This window comes from Astatotilapia calliptera, chromosome 5 (genome assembly GCF_964374335.1).
Source record: "Astatotilapia calliptera chromosome 5, fAstCal68.1, whole genome shotgun sequence".
In the NCBI taxonomy this organism is placed as follows: domain Eukaryota; kingdom Metazoa; phylum Chordata; class Actinopteri; order Cichliformes; family Cichlidae; genus Astatotilapia; species Astatotilapia calliptera.
This window is the reverse complement of record NC_137426.1, coordinates 8,605,166-8,618,072: the sequence shown is the minus strand read 5'-3', so window position 1 is coordinate 8,618,072 and position 12,907 is coordinate 8,605,166. Positions and strand designations below refer to the sequence as shown.

The window sequence follows — 12,907 nt, the reverse complement described above, 5'->3', positions numbered from 1 at the left end:
TAAAAACAACTTCACAACATCTAATCTAGTGACATCTTGCAAGTAAAGAAAACTCTTGAGGAGGAAAGTGTATCATGTCCAAAATCTTTGCAATTTTCAGAATGACTGGAAAAGGAACATCTCATTATCGGAAGCATGCTGCATCCGTGAAACAGATGAGCATCTAGTTACCAGTGTTTTATGTTGTGACTGCTGATTGACACAGCAGGATGAATTCTGCAGTGTACAGAGATATACTTACTACCCTGATTCAAACAAACCAGCGTTTCACTCCCATGTATGACACAAAGCGCACTGCAAAAGTAACCCAAAGAAATTGGATATTGTTCTATGTCCAAATCCATCACTTGATTTCAACCCAGTAGCGCACGGCTTTCATTCACTGACAACAAAACTGAAGGCAGAGAAAACATCACAAGCAAGAAGCAACTGAATGTGATGCTCTGCCAGGCCTGGCAAGTAACAGCATTTAGTGATGTCCATGAGCTGTGGATTTCAACTAGTTACTGACTGCAAATGATTTTCATAGTATTAAAAATGATTGTTTTGTCCAATCAAATTGAGCCTCTGAAAATCACACATCAGTTAAAGTCACATCAGTTAATACTACAGAAATGGTTAGATTGTGACTGACTTACAATCAACAGTGGTGTTGTACGGAGGCAACATTACGAGTTTTATTAAAATTTTTGATTGATAAAGTAAATGCTTTAATACTGGCTTGGCTTAGAGTCTGAACATAAAGGTTTAAATAATTACAAGGAAACAGGTTTTTAAATCAACATTTTATTCCTCCAACCATTGTAACAAAGTACAAAAACATTTAAAATCTAAAACAAAGCAAAACCTTAGTGATGAACATTGTCAAATCAAACCTGCTTCTCTTATGTGTTCGTTGAATATCAGGGGAAAAAAAAAAAAAGTTCTTCCAATCATACACTTCAAAATGACAAGATTTGTATGGATATTATCACAAATACCAGGAAATGAAGTATTTATACAGAAATGACATAATTTAAATGTATGTTCAAGGTTGAAGACAGGCTGAGCAGGCTTAAAAAAAAAATAAAAAAATAAAAAGAGTTTAAGCCAAGTGTCCTCCGTACACAGCGGCTCTTGATGGAAACAAACAAAGCACAAAGTCCACTCAGCCTTATCTGTCTGGTCTCATCATGCCCGGCCTCACCGGCGGCATCATCATCGGTCGAGGATGACGCATCATGTTTGGTGGTCCTGGCATCATCTGCATGGGTCCTCCCATTGGTGGCCTCATGCCTCCTAGATGTAATGGTGATGGCATACACAGCTTTAGGTATTATTCATTACACCAGTTTACCCAAACGCCCACATCAGTGCGCTGACAGACTTTTTTAAATAACCTCCTTGTCTTTTGTCTCATCGGGCCACCAAGGCACAGAAATGTGTGATTGCTTAAGATATTTAAATTTTGCCAAAACTGATTCAAAAGATATTGATTTTACAGTGATATAAAAGCAAAAGAAAGGCTGCCAATCAGGAAAGAGAATTCACACACAATAGAATAATAAATAAATATTCAAATAACCCTGTGTGGTCAACAGCTTCATCTGCATGTGTGGTCATTGCTTATGAACACACTCTTGTTTAACAAACTTTTCAAATGACTTGACTATGTTCAAATGTTTCTGTATCATGTTGAATAAATATCAATTAAAAATGGAACTAGGGCCAGGCCACACCTTCAGGTAATACCAAATTTTATCACAAGATGGCGCAACAAGTTTAATGACACCTTTACTTAACCGGCGAGGCATTTATAGCACATCCTTATTTACAATGCTGTAGTATTGGCAGTAAGATTTAAAAGAAACAAAAGTTAAAACAACAGCAACTGTTGGGGTTTAAAAAAAGAAAAGAAAAAAAAATTAAGGAAAAATGTTTCTTACCAGGCCCACCGGGCATCATGCCATGTGGTGGAGGCCCCATCATAGGCATCATTGGAGGACCTCCCATTGGGGGTGTTGGTAGCATGCCTGGACGAGGAGGACCAGCTGCATTTGAGACAGAAAAATGCCAGTGCACAATTAATGTTAAGACTCTGTACAAGTGCACAGAAATTTACATGTCAAAATCCCATAGAGTGAATCACAGTATATGCAAAGAGCCTCATTTACAGTGATATTTGACCAACAAGAGAAAACAAATATCCAACAACAGACAAAGCTTATGCTCACTACAGCTCTAAGGGATCGTTTTATTGGTTGCAGTTTTATCATCACTATCTTTGACCTTGTTTTTTTTTTTTTTCCTCCTTCTCTTTCATCAATAAATCTGCAAACTTGTCAGTTTTGTTGTTCCCCTTAATTCATTTTCACGCATGAGCTCAATGTTGGGAAATTTTAAAGAGTTTCCCTGTAGCACCACAGCAGGCGACCGTTCACTTAGATGCATTCTCACTCCTGGAAATCATAAAATAATTGAAGCGAGGTGCTTCCTGGTGGGGGGGGAAAATAGATTAGTCAACTTTTCTAAAAGACAACACTCAGCATACAGCCAAAATAGAGTACCAGCGAATGGATGAGGTTAAACATGTTAAAAATACTGGATGTGTATTTAAGCAGCATTTAATAACTAATAATTACATTATTCAGTATTAAATTCAGGGTTTTTAAATCTCACTGATAAGTGCAGTACTTTACACTGCATAACACCTAACAGTTTGCCTATGCTAATGTTAGTGCTAGCACCAGTAGCCATCTTTCCTTGCAGGCTAATCTGCACATAACTGTGCAGAATATGGTTACACACTGCCGTGTTGGAAGTAAACCAAACATGCAACTGTTTATTTCTAGGTTAAAGTACTGTAGAACCACACCCACCAGTATGTTCAACCATCATTTCTTTTACCTCCCACTTTGCTTGTTTTCAACCTACACTAACAGAGAAAGAGCTGCTGCTGTCTGTTAGGGCTGCAGTGGTGGATGATGGTGTACGGCCTCTTAACATCTTGCAACCACAAGATTAATAAACATTAATAAACTATTTATTTATTAATTTATGTGATTAGAGTTGCCACAGTCAGTTAGAGTGGGGGTAACTCAACATATGTTTACCATTAACTTTGTCGTGCAGGTTTGTGGTCACAGTTTTACCACAATTTGGAATTTAAAAACCAAACAAAACAACATTTTATTTACCAAAAAAAATATATATATATAATAATTTATTTTCACACAACACTGAGAAATTGCTCGTAGTTGCCCTTCCTTGCACATAAACACATAACAAGAGACAATCTGCTTCAAATGCATTCTCACTACTGGCAATAATACAATAATATAAGCAAAAGGTGCTTCTTGGATAGCACTTGCAGGAGGCACATCATGTTCTGTCTCCTGCAAGCGCTACCCAAGAAGCACCTTAAAGTGAATTTACTCAACTTTACAGGGACTAGTTACATATGAACTCAATCTGACATTACTTAAGGAATGTGTGCTTTTGTCTGATCTCACAGGGTCAGATGCATCTCTAGCATACACGCTAGATGCATGTAATAAGTTTAGATGCTGAATACAAAGGCTCTTATTTAAAAGCTTTAAAACGCTAATAATTGGCACATAGTCTGGACTTAATACACGTTTAAGCAATCCCAACCTGAGTCATAAATCCAGCTTTCAGGAAATATATATAAAAATACTGAATATTTTTTTTTCATGTCATGAGATGCTTTATTCATGCAAATTAATTGTTAGTTATCCTGTGGATATGACTGCTAAAGCTCCACATGTATGGCTTCTTGTTAGTCTAGTTAAATTCACTTCATTCCAATTAAAAAGAAAATGTTAACAAAATTTCCCATATGGTTATGAATTTATAAAAAGCCAGTGTCCATGTTATGGTTGGTTAATTAAATTAGATTAGTACCAAGTGTAAAGATGGACTCACCTGGGGGAGGGCCACCTGGGAACGGTGTGGGAGGAATCTTTCCCTGTTGAAATGCGGCCGCTGTTGGCAGAAAAGACAAAATTAAAAACACACACACACACAAAAAAAAAAAGACATTTTTCATGAAGATTATGAATCCTGTACAGATCCCAATCTAACTTCAGTGCAATGCTCTACATATGGAGTCCAACAAATGGGATCTTTTTAAATGGGAGAGGAAGTAACATAAAAGTGACTTCAAAAAACTAAATCATGTGTCATGTTTAAAAGCCACAAAGAAGAACTTAGTCTGTAAAACAACAGATTCCTCCACAGTGGACAAAAACACTCATGAGCTTTGCATTTTATATATGGATTAGTGGTATGTAATCTCATAGGCCCAAGTAAGCTGGTGTATAGAGCCCACTGGTTAAGCAGGGAACTTGGATATCCTACATGAGTGCAAAAGCATGCCCGTGTGGGATATGTAACAGGCTTTTACTGTCTGCCTCTAAACCAGCTTACTAAATATGGAAAAGAGCATGCGGTGCCTACATTAAGCATATAGACGGTTTGCTGTACAGTGGTCCCTCGTTATAACGTGGTTCACGTTTCGCGGATTTTTTTTGTGCAATTTTGCATGCTTTTTTTTTTTTAAATTACAGTGCATTGTGTTCTGCGTCCTGATCGGTTGTAGACAATCGTCAAACAATCTCCGCCATGCCGTGTCACCTGTCCAGTACAGAATGTGTTCAGCTTGTCAAATTTAAATAAATCTTCGATCGCTAGCAGTGTGACTCTGAAGTGCTGTACTATATGTTTGTAAGTTTTCTCCCCAACAAGCACAACAATGTCGACGAAACGTTTTGCACCGTCAACGGCACCTGCAGTAGCACCCAAAAGGCAGAGGAAGATGCTCACCATCGCACAAAAAGTTGGACTTCTGGACATGCTAAAGGAAGGTAGAAGTTACCGTATTTTTCGGATTATAATATAATACTGGACTTATTTTTCTACGAAGATTTGAACTTTGAGGGTGTTTAAACAAGAGAGAAAAGTGTGAAAATCTTCTTGCCTGTCTGAGAAAAGTGTGTGTAGTGAGGGGTTTTACAGCCTTAAAACATCTATAATAACAGTAAAAAATAAAGTTGGCTACTTCGCGGATTTCACCTATCGCAGGTTATTTTTAGAACGCAACTCCCGCGATAAACGACGGACCACTGTACAAGCAAATAAAAACATCACTGATACTGCCACTAGAGGGCACTTTCACATTTACGATAGGCTTGTTGGACAAGTGATCTGTATCCAGAAGAGCTCAGAGTCAGAACAGAGTTTCTCCCCTGATCAAAACATGTTTTGTCATCAGGAGACTATGACTCAAGCTTCCTAATCTTACCTCAAACCAAAGCCTATAGTAATTTTATTCTTGACACAAGACATTCAGACAATAATATTCTTACTTGTTTTATCAATCAGACTCTGTGCTTGCTCCTCCATCCATTTCTGGTAGTAATCTTTCACATTTTCTTTGTGCTTTCGGCCACTGCAGTGGGTTTTCCTCACTGACGGCTTAAACAGAAACAGAGTAAAACCATGAGATATTTAACTGGAACAGAAAAGACACACACACACACGCGCGCACGCACGCACACGCTAATGCCTTTCAACAATTTGATATGATACAAACAAAACTTACCGAATCATGTGTAAGGTAGGTATCACAGTAGTCACAGTAAAACCTGAGGATTAAAAAAACAAAACCAAAAAACCCAGAGGTTAACTTTTTAGTATTTGTGTTGTTTTTTTTTGTTTTTTTAAATCCAGACCTTTTAAATATGACCAATCGGAGATATTATAATTCTGATCATTTATCAGTACATATCCATATTTCTATATCTATGTATAAAAACTAAAGCTGACACTTGTGAGACTTGCCTTTGTGTCAAAGTAACTGAGGATACAATACAGAAGAACATGAAGGAGATTTTCCTGTCCTGGCATTTTATAGCAGATGACACCTTTAAAAATATTCTGCAGTAGATCAACAACAGACAAATACCATGAATCAACATATGAATATTACCTTATGCTTTTGAAGGTAAAGTTACAGCGGTTTTATTAGAGACGCAGCTAAGCGTTTTGAAATTTTGCATAATTTGTAAAGGTTTAATTTCTTCAGTACTGAAGAGCAAAAATTTGGCTTTCTTGCCAGAGGTCAATAAATAAAATAAAAACAAACAAACGCGCTTTGTGTTTACATCTTTTTGCTGAATCAGTTTACCTGCTCTCATTTGCCGTTTTAGCTGTTTGGCGTTTTTTTTTTTTTTTTAATAGTTTGTTGAGCTTTAACCTGAAATCCTGGTGTTTCTGGCAAAATACATGTATATTTAAAATAGGACTGGGCCATATCATACCATTCACAGTAATACCGGTATAATTTCGGGCAATGATAAGAAAATGAAATATTGCAATAGAATATGGGTAAAACGCACATGCGCAGTGCCTTTCTTTACATATGCACATGGAGGAAAAAGAGTGCCGGTGACAGCGAATGAGAAGGGCGAACGCGGATCGTTGAAACGGATGAACCAGAATTGGTTTGTAAAAATGCTGCAACTTCAGTGGTGTGGAACTGGTTTAGCTTTCGCCCGTCAGATACACAACAAAGCTCTGTATTTGGTAGCGCGTGCTAGCGGGCTGTCGTTATTACTGTGTTTTTTGGAAAATATGACACACTTAAAATAAATCCTTTGATTTTTCTGAAAATCGGCAGTGCCCCTAATAAAATCCCGTGTGCCTTATGTATGAATTCTGGTTGTGTTTACTGACCTCAAAACGATTTTATGTGGTATACACACACAATATCTTTTAGTGCGCATGCGCCAACCAGCGTGCAGCCTGTTACAGTCGCTCCTGCTTTTCTCTTAGTTTAGCTTTTTTTTTTCTTACGTATTCTTTTTTTTCCTGACTTGTATTTTCCTCCGTTTTCTATCTCTTAATCAATCATGTGGATTGAGAGAGTTTTTGTTCTTCTGGTGGCCGTGGAACTGTTACTTTTATCAAGGAACGGGACCGCGGCACATCTCCTACACGCACGGACTGTTTACTCCAGAGATCAGCTGATCGCCCTGATGCCGGCCGGTTCGCTGGCCAGGCCCGCTGGCCAGGCCCGCAGAAGTACCAGCTGAAATTTGGAGGAAAACACATCGGGGATGCAGAGGTCAAGGACAGAAGAGAAGAAAGAAGGAGACGGTGAGACAGCGGAGGCTCGAAGCGAGGAGGAGGTTTAAACCATGTCTGCCGTCTATCGTGATGGGTAATGTGCGATCGTTGGCAATTAAAATCGACGAGCTCTCAGCACTGGTACGGAGTCAGAGGGAATACCGAGAGTGTAGCCTGATGTGTTTCACCGAATCATGGATGCACCAGGACATTCCCGATGAGAATGCTTCCGTGGAAGGCTTCCACACTGTTTGGGCGGACAGGGACAGCATCGCTAGCGGTAAGCGGAAAGGAGGTGGGCTTGCTGTTTTAGTTAACCGGTGGTGTAACCCTGCCAACATAACAATCAAAGAAAGGATTTGTTGCCCGGACACTGAACTGTGTGCTGTTGGACTCAGGCCGTATTATTTACCCAGGGAATTCTCTCACGTCATCTTGGTGGCTGTTTATGTACCCCCCTCTGCTAACCCCACAGCTGCATGTGACACTATCCACTCTGCCATAGCTCGGCTACAGACTCAGCACCCGAGTGCCTTTATTGTGATCTCGGGTGACTTCAACCATGTATCACTGGACAATACACTACCAACATTCAAACAATATGTGGACTGTCCCACCAGGGGAGAGAAAACTTTAGACTTACTGTATGCTAACGTCAAGGATGCATACAGCTCCTCCTCCCTCCCCCCACTTGGTAGGTCAGATCATAACCTGATTCACCTCACCCCCCGCTATGTGCCAATTGTGAGGAGGGAACCTGTGACCACCAGGACTGTCAGGAGGTGGTCAGAGGAGGCCTTAGCAGAACTACAGGGCTGTTTCGAGGTGACCGACTGGGAAACACTCTGTGAGCCTCACGCCGAGGACATCAATGAGCTTACTGAGTGTATCACAGACTACATAACTTTCTGCACCGACTCCATTGTTCCAGCTCAGACTGTTCATTGTTACCCAAATAACAAGCCGTGGGTGACTAAGGACATCAAAGCCCCCCTCAACAACAAGAAGAGGGCTTTCAGAGGGGGCAACAAAGAGGAGGTGAGGAAGATCCAGGTGTTACTAAAGGACAAGATCAGAGAGGCTAAGGACAATTACAGGAGGAAGCTGGAGTGGAAACTCCAGCAGAACAGCATGAGAGAGGTGTGGAGGGGCATGAAGACCATCACTGGATTCAGGCCAACCAACAGCAGGGGAGCTGAGGGAGGTGAGAATAGAGCCAATGAGTTGAATCTGTTTTTCAATAGATTCGACACCACAGTGTCTGCTCCTACCCCCACAACCTCACCTGTAGTCAGCCTGGAATCCAGAGCCACACCACTGTGCCAGCCTCTCTCTTCACATGGCGCTGTTGCCTCCTGTGAGATTCCTGACACCCCTCCCCCACCCATCACCTTCACTCAATACCAGGTTGAGATGCAAATGAGGAGACTTCACTCAGGCAAGTCTGCTGGACCAGACTGAGTGAGTCCCCTTGTCCTCAAGACCTGTGCCCCCCAGCTGTGTGGAGTCTTTCATAAACTGTTTATGCTGAGTCTGAGTCTGCAGAGGGTCCCAGTGATGTGGAAGACATCATGCCTCGTCCCTGTACCAAAGACGCCACGTCCCAGTGGCCCCCAGGATTACAGGCCCGTGGCATTGACCTCCCACATCATGAAGACCCTGGAAAGGCTCATCCTGGACCAGCTGCGACCCATAGTAAGACCACATCTGGATCCCCTTCAGTTCGCTTATCAGCCTCGTCTCGGAACTGAGGACGCCATCATCTACCTGCTCAATCGTGTCTACACCCATCTGGACCAGCCGGCGAGCACTGTGAGGGTCATGTTTTTTTACTTTTCTAGTGCTTTCAACACCATCAGGCCGACCCTCCTGGGTGATAAGTTAGCAGCGATGCAGGTGGATGCTTCTCTGGTGTCCTGGATTGTTGATTACCTGACAGGAAGACCACAATATGTACGTCTCCCACAGTGTGTGTCTGACAAGGTGATCAGCAACACAGGGGCACCACAGGGGACTGTCCTCTCCCCCTTCCTCTTCACCCTCTACACCACAGACTTCAGCCACTGCACAGAGACCTGCCATCTTCAGAAGTTTTCTGATGACTCTGCGGTGGTTGGATGCATCAGCAGGGATGATGTGACAGAGTACCGGGCTGTGGTCGACTCCTTTGTCACGTGGTGTGAGCAGAATCATCTGCAGCTCAACGTGGCAAAGACCAAGGAACTGATCGTGGACTTCAGGAAGACCAGGAAACACTTGACCCCTGTTTCAATCCAGGGGGTCAGTGTTGACATTGTGGAGGACTATAAATACCTTGGAGTACACATTGACAATAAACTGGACTGGGCTAAAAACACCACAGCACTTTACAGGAAGGGCCAGAGTCGTCTCTATTTTTTGAGGCGACTGAGGTCCTTCTGCCAGAAAATGCTCAGGATTTTCTATGAGTCTGTTGTGGCCAGTGCGATCCTCTATGCTGTTGCATGCTGGGGGAGCAGGCTGAGGGTTGCAGATGCCAACAGACTTAATAAACTAATCCGTAAGGCCAGCAATGTTGTGGGGATGGAGCTGGACTCCCTCAAGGTGGTGTCGGAGAGGCGGATGCTGTCCAAGATAAAGACAATGTTGGATAACACCTCCCACCCACTCCATGACATGCTGGTCAGTCACAGGAGCACGTTCAGTGAGAGACTGAGATTACCGAAAAGCACCACTGAACGACACAGGGAATCTTTCCTGCCTGTGGCCATCTCCCTGTACAACGCATCCACTTAACACACTGGTTACTGCTACAACTACACATGTTTCTTTTCCAACTATTTATTTATGAGTGACTTATGTATGTATGTATGTATGTATGTATGTATGTATGTATGTATGTATGTATGTATGTATGTATGTATTGTACTATTCTTAGTTAGTGTATTGTCTGTCTTGTCTTAATGTTGGTTTAAAATGGAGCACTGTAACAAAAAATAATTTCCCCCAGGGATCAATAAAGTATTCTGATTCTGATTCTGATATTACCGTATTGTGTGTGTATAACCTCTTTTTAAGTTTTGTGGATATTCTACACAGGCACGCTGGTTTGATTTTCTTGGGATGCTCAGCACATCAAACCTTGAAGCAAATGGACTACAGCAAAAGAAGACCATACTGGGTGTCACTAAAGTCTGCTAAGAACAGGAAAATGAGGCAACAATTCACACCAAATCGTTGCCTTGGCAGACAAAAGATTGAAAATATGTTTTCTGGTCTGACGAGTCGCTACTTCTGTTGTGATATTTGAACGGTCAGAGACTGGTGGAAGCAGCATAAAATGCTGGATCCATCCTGCCTTGTATCAATGGTTCACGGTTTGATGGTCAATAATCCAGGTAAGGAAATCCCATAAGGTTTATTGAGTTCATCTGTAAATAACATTTTTCAGTGGGAAAAGTATGGATGAGAAATTAAACTATTCACCCACTGAAAATGCTGCATCCAAATAAAATGAATCAACTTTTAAACAACATGGTGAACCTGAGTAATGTCCAGCCCTTTAGAAACCACAGTTTTCCAACAGGGTAACACCATGTCACATGTCAGCTCAAATCACCACTACACAAAATATTCCCTCTAATATATCCTTTTGTATATTAGAAGTGTGTTGTAAAGGAGAATGCATTTTTTAAGTAACATATGCTCCATGCAGGTGTTAGAAAATGTCCACCTAGAAGTCCCTCCCGGCTGGAAATATTTACCTTTCACAAAGGATAGCATGTATACTTCTGTGGTCATGCAAGAAATGTTTACATTATTCTTATTTTTCAGAAATAGATAAGATATTCTCGGGCCAGATGACTCACTAATTTTAGCTTAAAAAGACTTTTAAAAAAAAGGCAAACGCCACTGTAATTCTGCGGGAAAAAACAATGAAAAGTTTGAACTAAATACACATTTGTTTGTTGGACCATTAGGAACCGCGAGAAAACTCGAACAAAACAGTGAATTGCTCTGTAGTTTAGATATTTGTTAAGCGTATTACACAAATTACGTAAGCCTCAATAGAAACCATTGAGAGACTGATCTGTTCAATATCACAGACCCATGACTTCACTATCTGTCGATATTTGCTGGTAAACGTTTATGTTGGCTTTCGCTCCAGCAAATAGCCAGAGCCCAGACACAGCTTACAGCCTCGGTCTGAGCATACCCCGGTTATTAGTCTCCAGGGTTTTTCTTACCACCATTTCTTACTTAATTTAAATACAAACGCACACCAATGCTGTTAAACGAAATAGGTAGAAGACTTATCAGTAAAAACAAATTTTATGTGAACTTACTTCGGCATGTTTCACAGGAACCTCCACCAGAAAGCGCGACGCCGGTGCTCCCAATAAGCGTTCCGACAAGATATGGAGACCTACACAAATTTAGTTCCGCCTAAAATCGTGCTATGGAAAATTACATGGTTTTCTTTCTTCTGTTGGTATTTAGTTGTTATCACAGCCATGGCTTAAGTCACAAATTAGCATGTATGTGGCATGTATTGGCTTTAACTTGTTAACCCAGTTTCTAAAACCATATATTAGATTTAGTAGTTTGTTAACTGCAAATGACATGAATTGAATTTTGTATGTGTTGTATGTGCTTTTTCTTTAGTTATTGATGAACTCACAAGTTAGTTGTGATTTAAATACAGTAGATGAAAAGTACAATGATAATAATAATAATAATAATAATAATTTTTTGACATTTAGTGATTTCCATTACTATTAGGCAGTACATACTACCCCTGCATGTAAATGACGTAATTACATTCGTAAGTGCAACCAAAATCAGCAACTTTCAAACAAACAAACTAATTACATTTTTTAAACCCACCATATTATTTGTACCAATAATAAAACAATTATATTTTGCAATCCAGTTAAAAAAAAGAAGGTGGTGCAGATAAAGGGCACCATTTACATGTATGTAGTAGATTCAGTGTTGTTCAAAACAAAAACAAAAAAAACCCCAACATAAATAAAATAAATGTGTTCATTTCTCCCAAGACACTGGACAGGAAATGTTGTCAAAAGCACTATATTCATATAACCCCTTATATTGATAATGAACAACACAAGTTTTTTAAAACTTTGTATTCATTTATCATTTATAAAATTGAAAAATGGGGATTTTGAAGCATGACATTGATACATAAAATATGATTATGTGAATAGATAAAAGATTAGGTACATGAGGTATAATGTTAAACTGTGAAAATTTGATATATGTAAATGATATATACAGATCGTTATTGATTTATATATTTCTTTCCTGTATGTTGAATTTTGCTTTCAAGCATAATCACTTCATAGAAAGGTTAAGGAAAAGTACATTCAATTCAATTCAATTTTATTTATATAGCGCCAAATCACAACAAAAGTCGCCTCAAGGCGCTTCATAGATACAGAGAAAAACCCAACAATCATATGACCCCCTATGAGCAAGCACTTTGGCGACAGTGGGAAGGAAAAACTCCCTTTTAACAGGAAGAAACCTCCGGCAGAACCAGGCTCAGGGAGGGGCGGCCATCTGCTGCGACCGGTTGGGGTGAGAGAAGGAAGACAGGATAAAGACATGCTGTGGAAGAGAGACAGAGGTTAATAACAGATATGATTCAATGCAGAGAGGTCTATTAATACATAGTGAGTGAGAAAGGTGACATCTTTAAAAAAGTGAGTTTTTATAATTCTGAAAAACTTTATATGTGTAATTAAATTCTAATTCTAATTCAAATTTTATATAATTA

The 12,907-nt window shown here is 40.1% G+C and overlaps 1 protein-coding gene across 1 annotated transcript; it reads right to left on the bottom strand.

Moving 5' to 3' along the window:
- Window positions 1-770: 770 nt before the first annotated feature.
- On the bottom strand, window positions 771-11,573 carry snrpc (small nuclear ribonucleoprotein polypeptide C). The gene is made up of 6 exons (XM_026167040.2): window positions 11,454-11,573; window positions 5,603-5,645; window positions 5,367-5,475; window positions 3,925-3,984; window positions 1,926-2,030; window positions 771-1,278 (listed from the first exon to the last, which is right to left on the bottom strand). Exons 1-6 carry the CDS (start codon window positions 11,459-11,461, stop codon window positions 1,154-1,156), a joined length of 450 nt encoding a protein of 149 aa, XP_026022825.1. The 5' UTR covers window positions 11,462-11,573; the 3' UTR covers window positions 771-1,153.
- Between the last annotated feature and the right edge of the window lie 1,334 nt (window positions 11,574-12,907).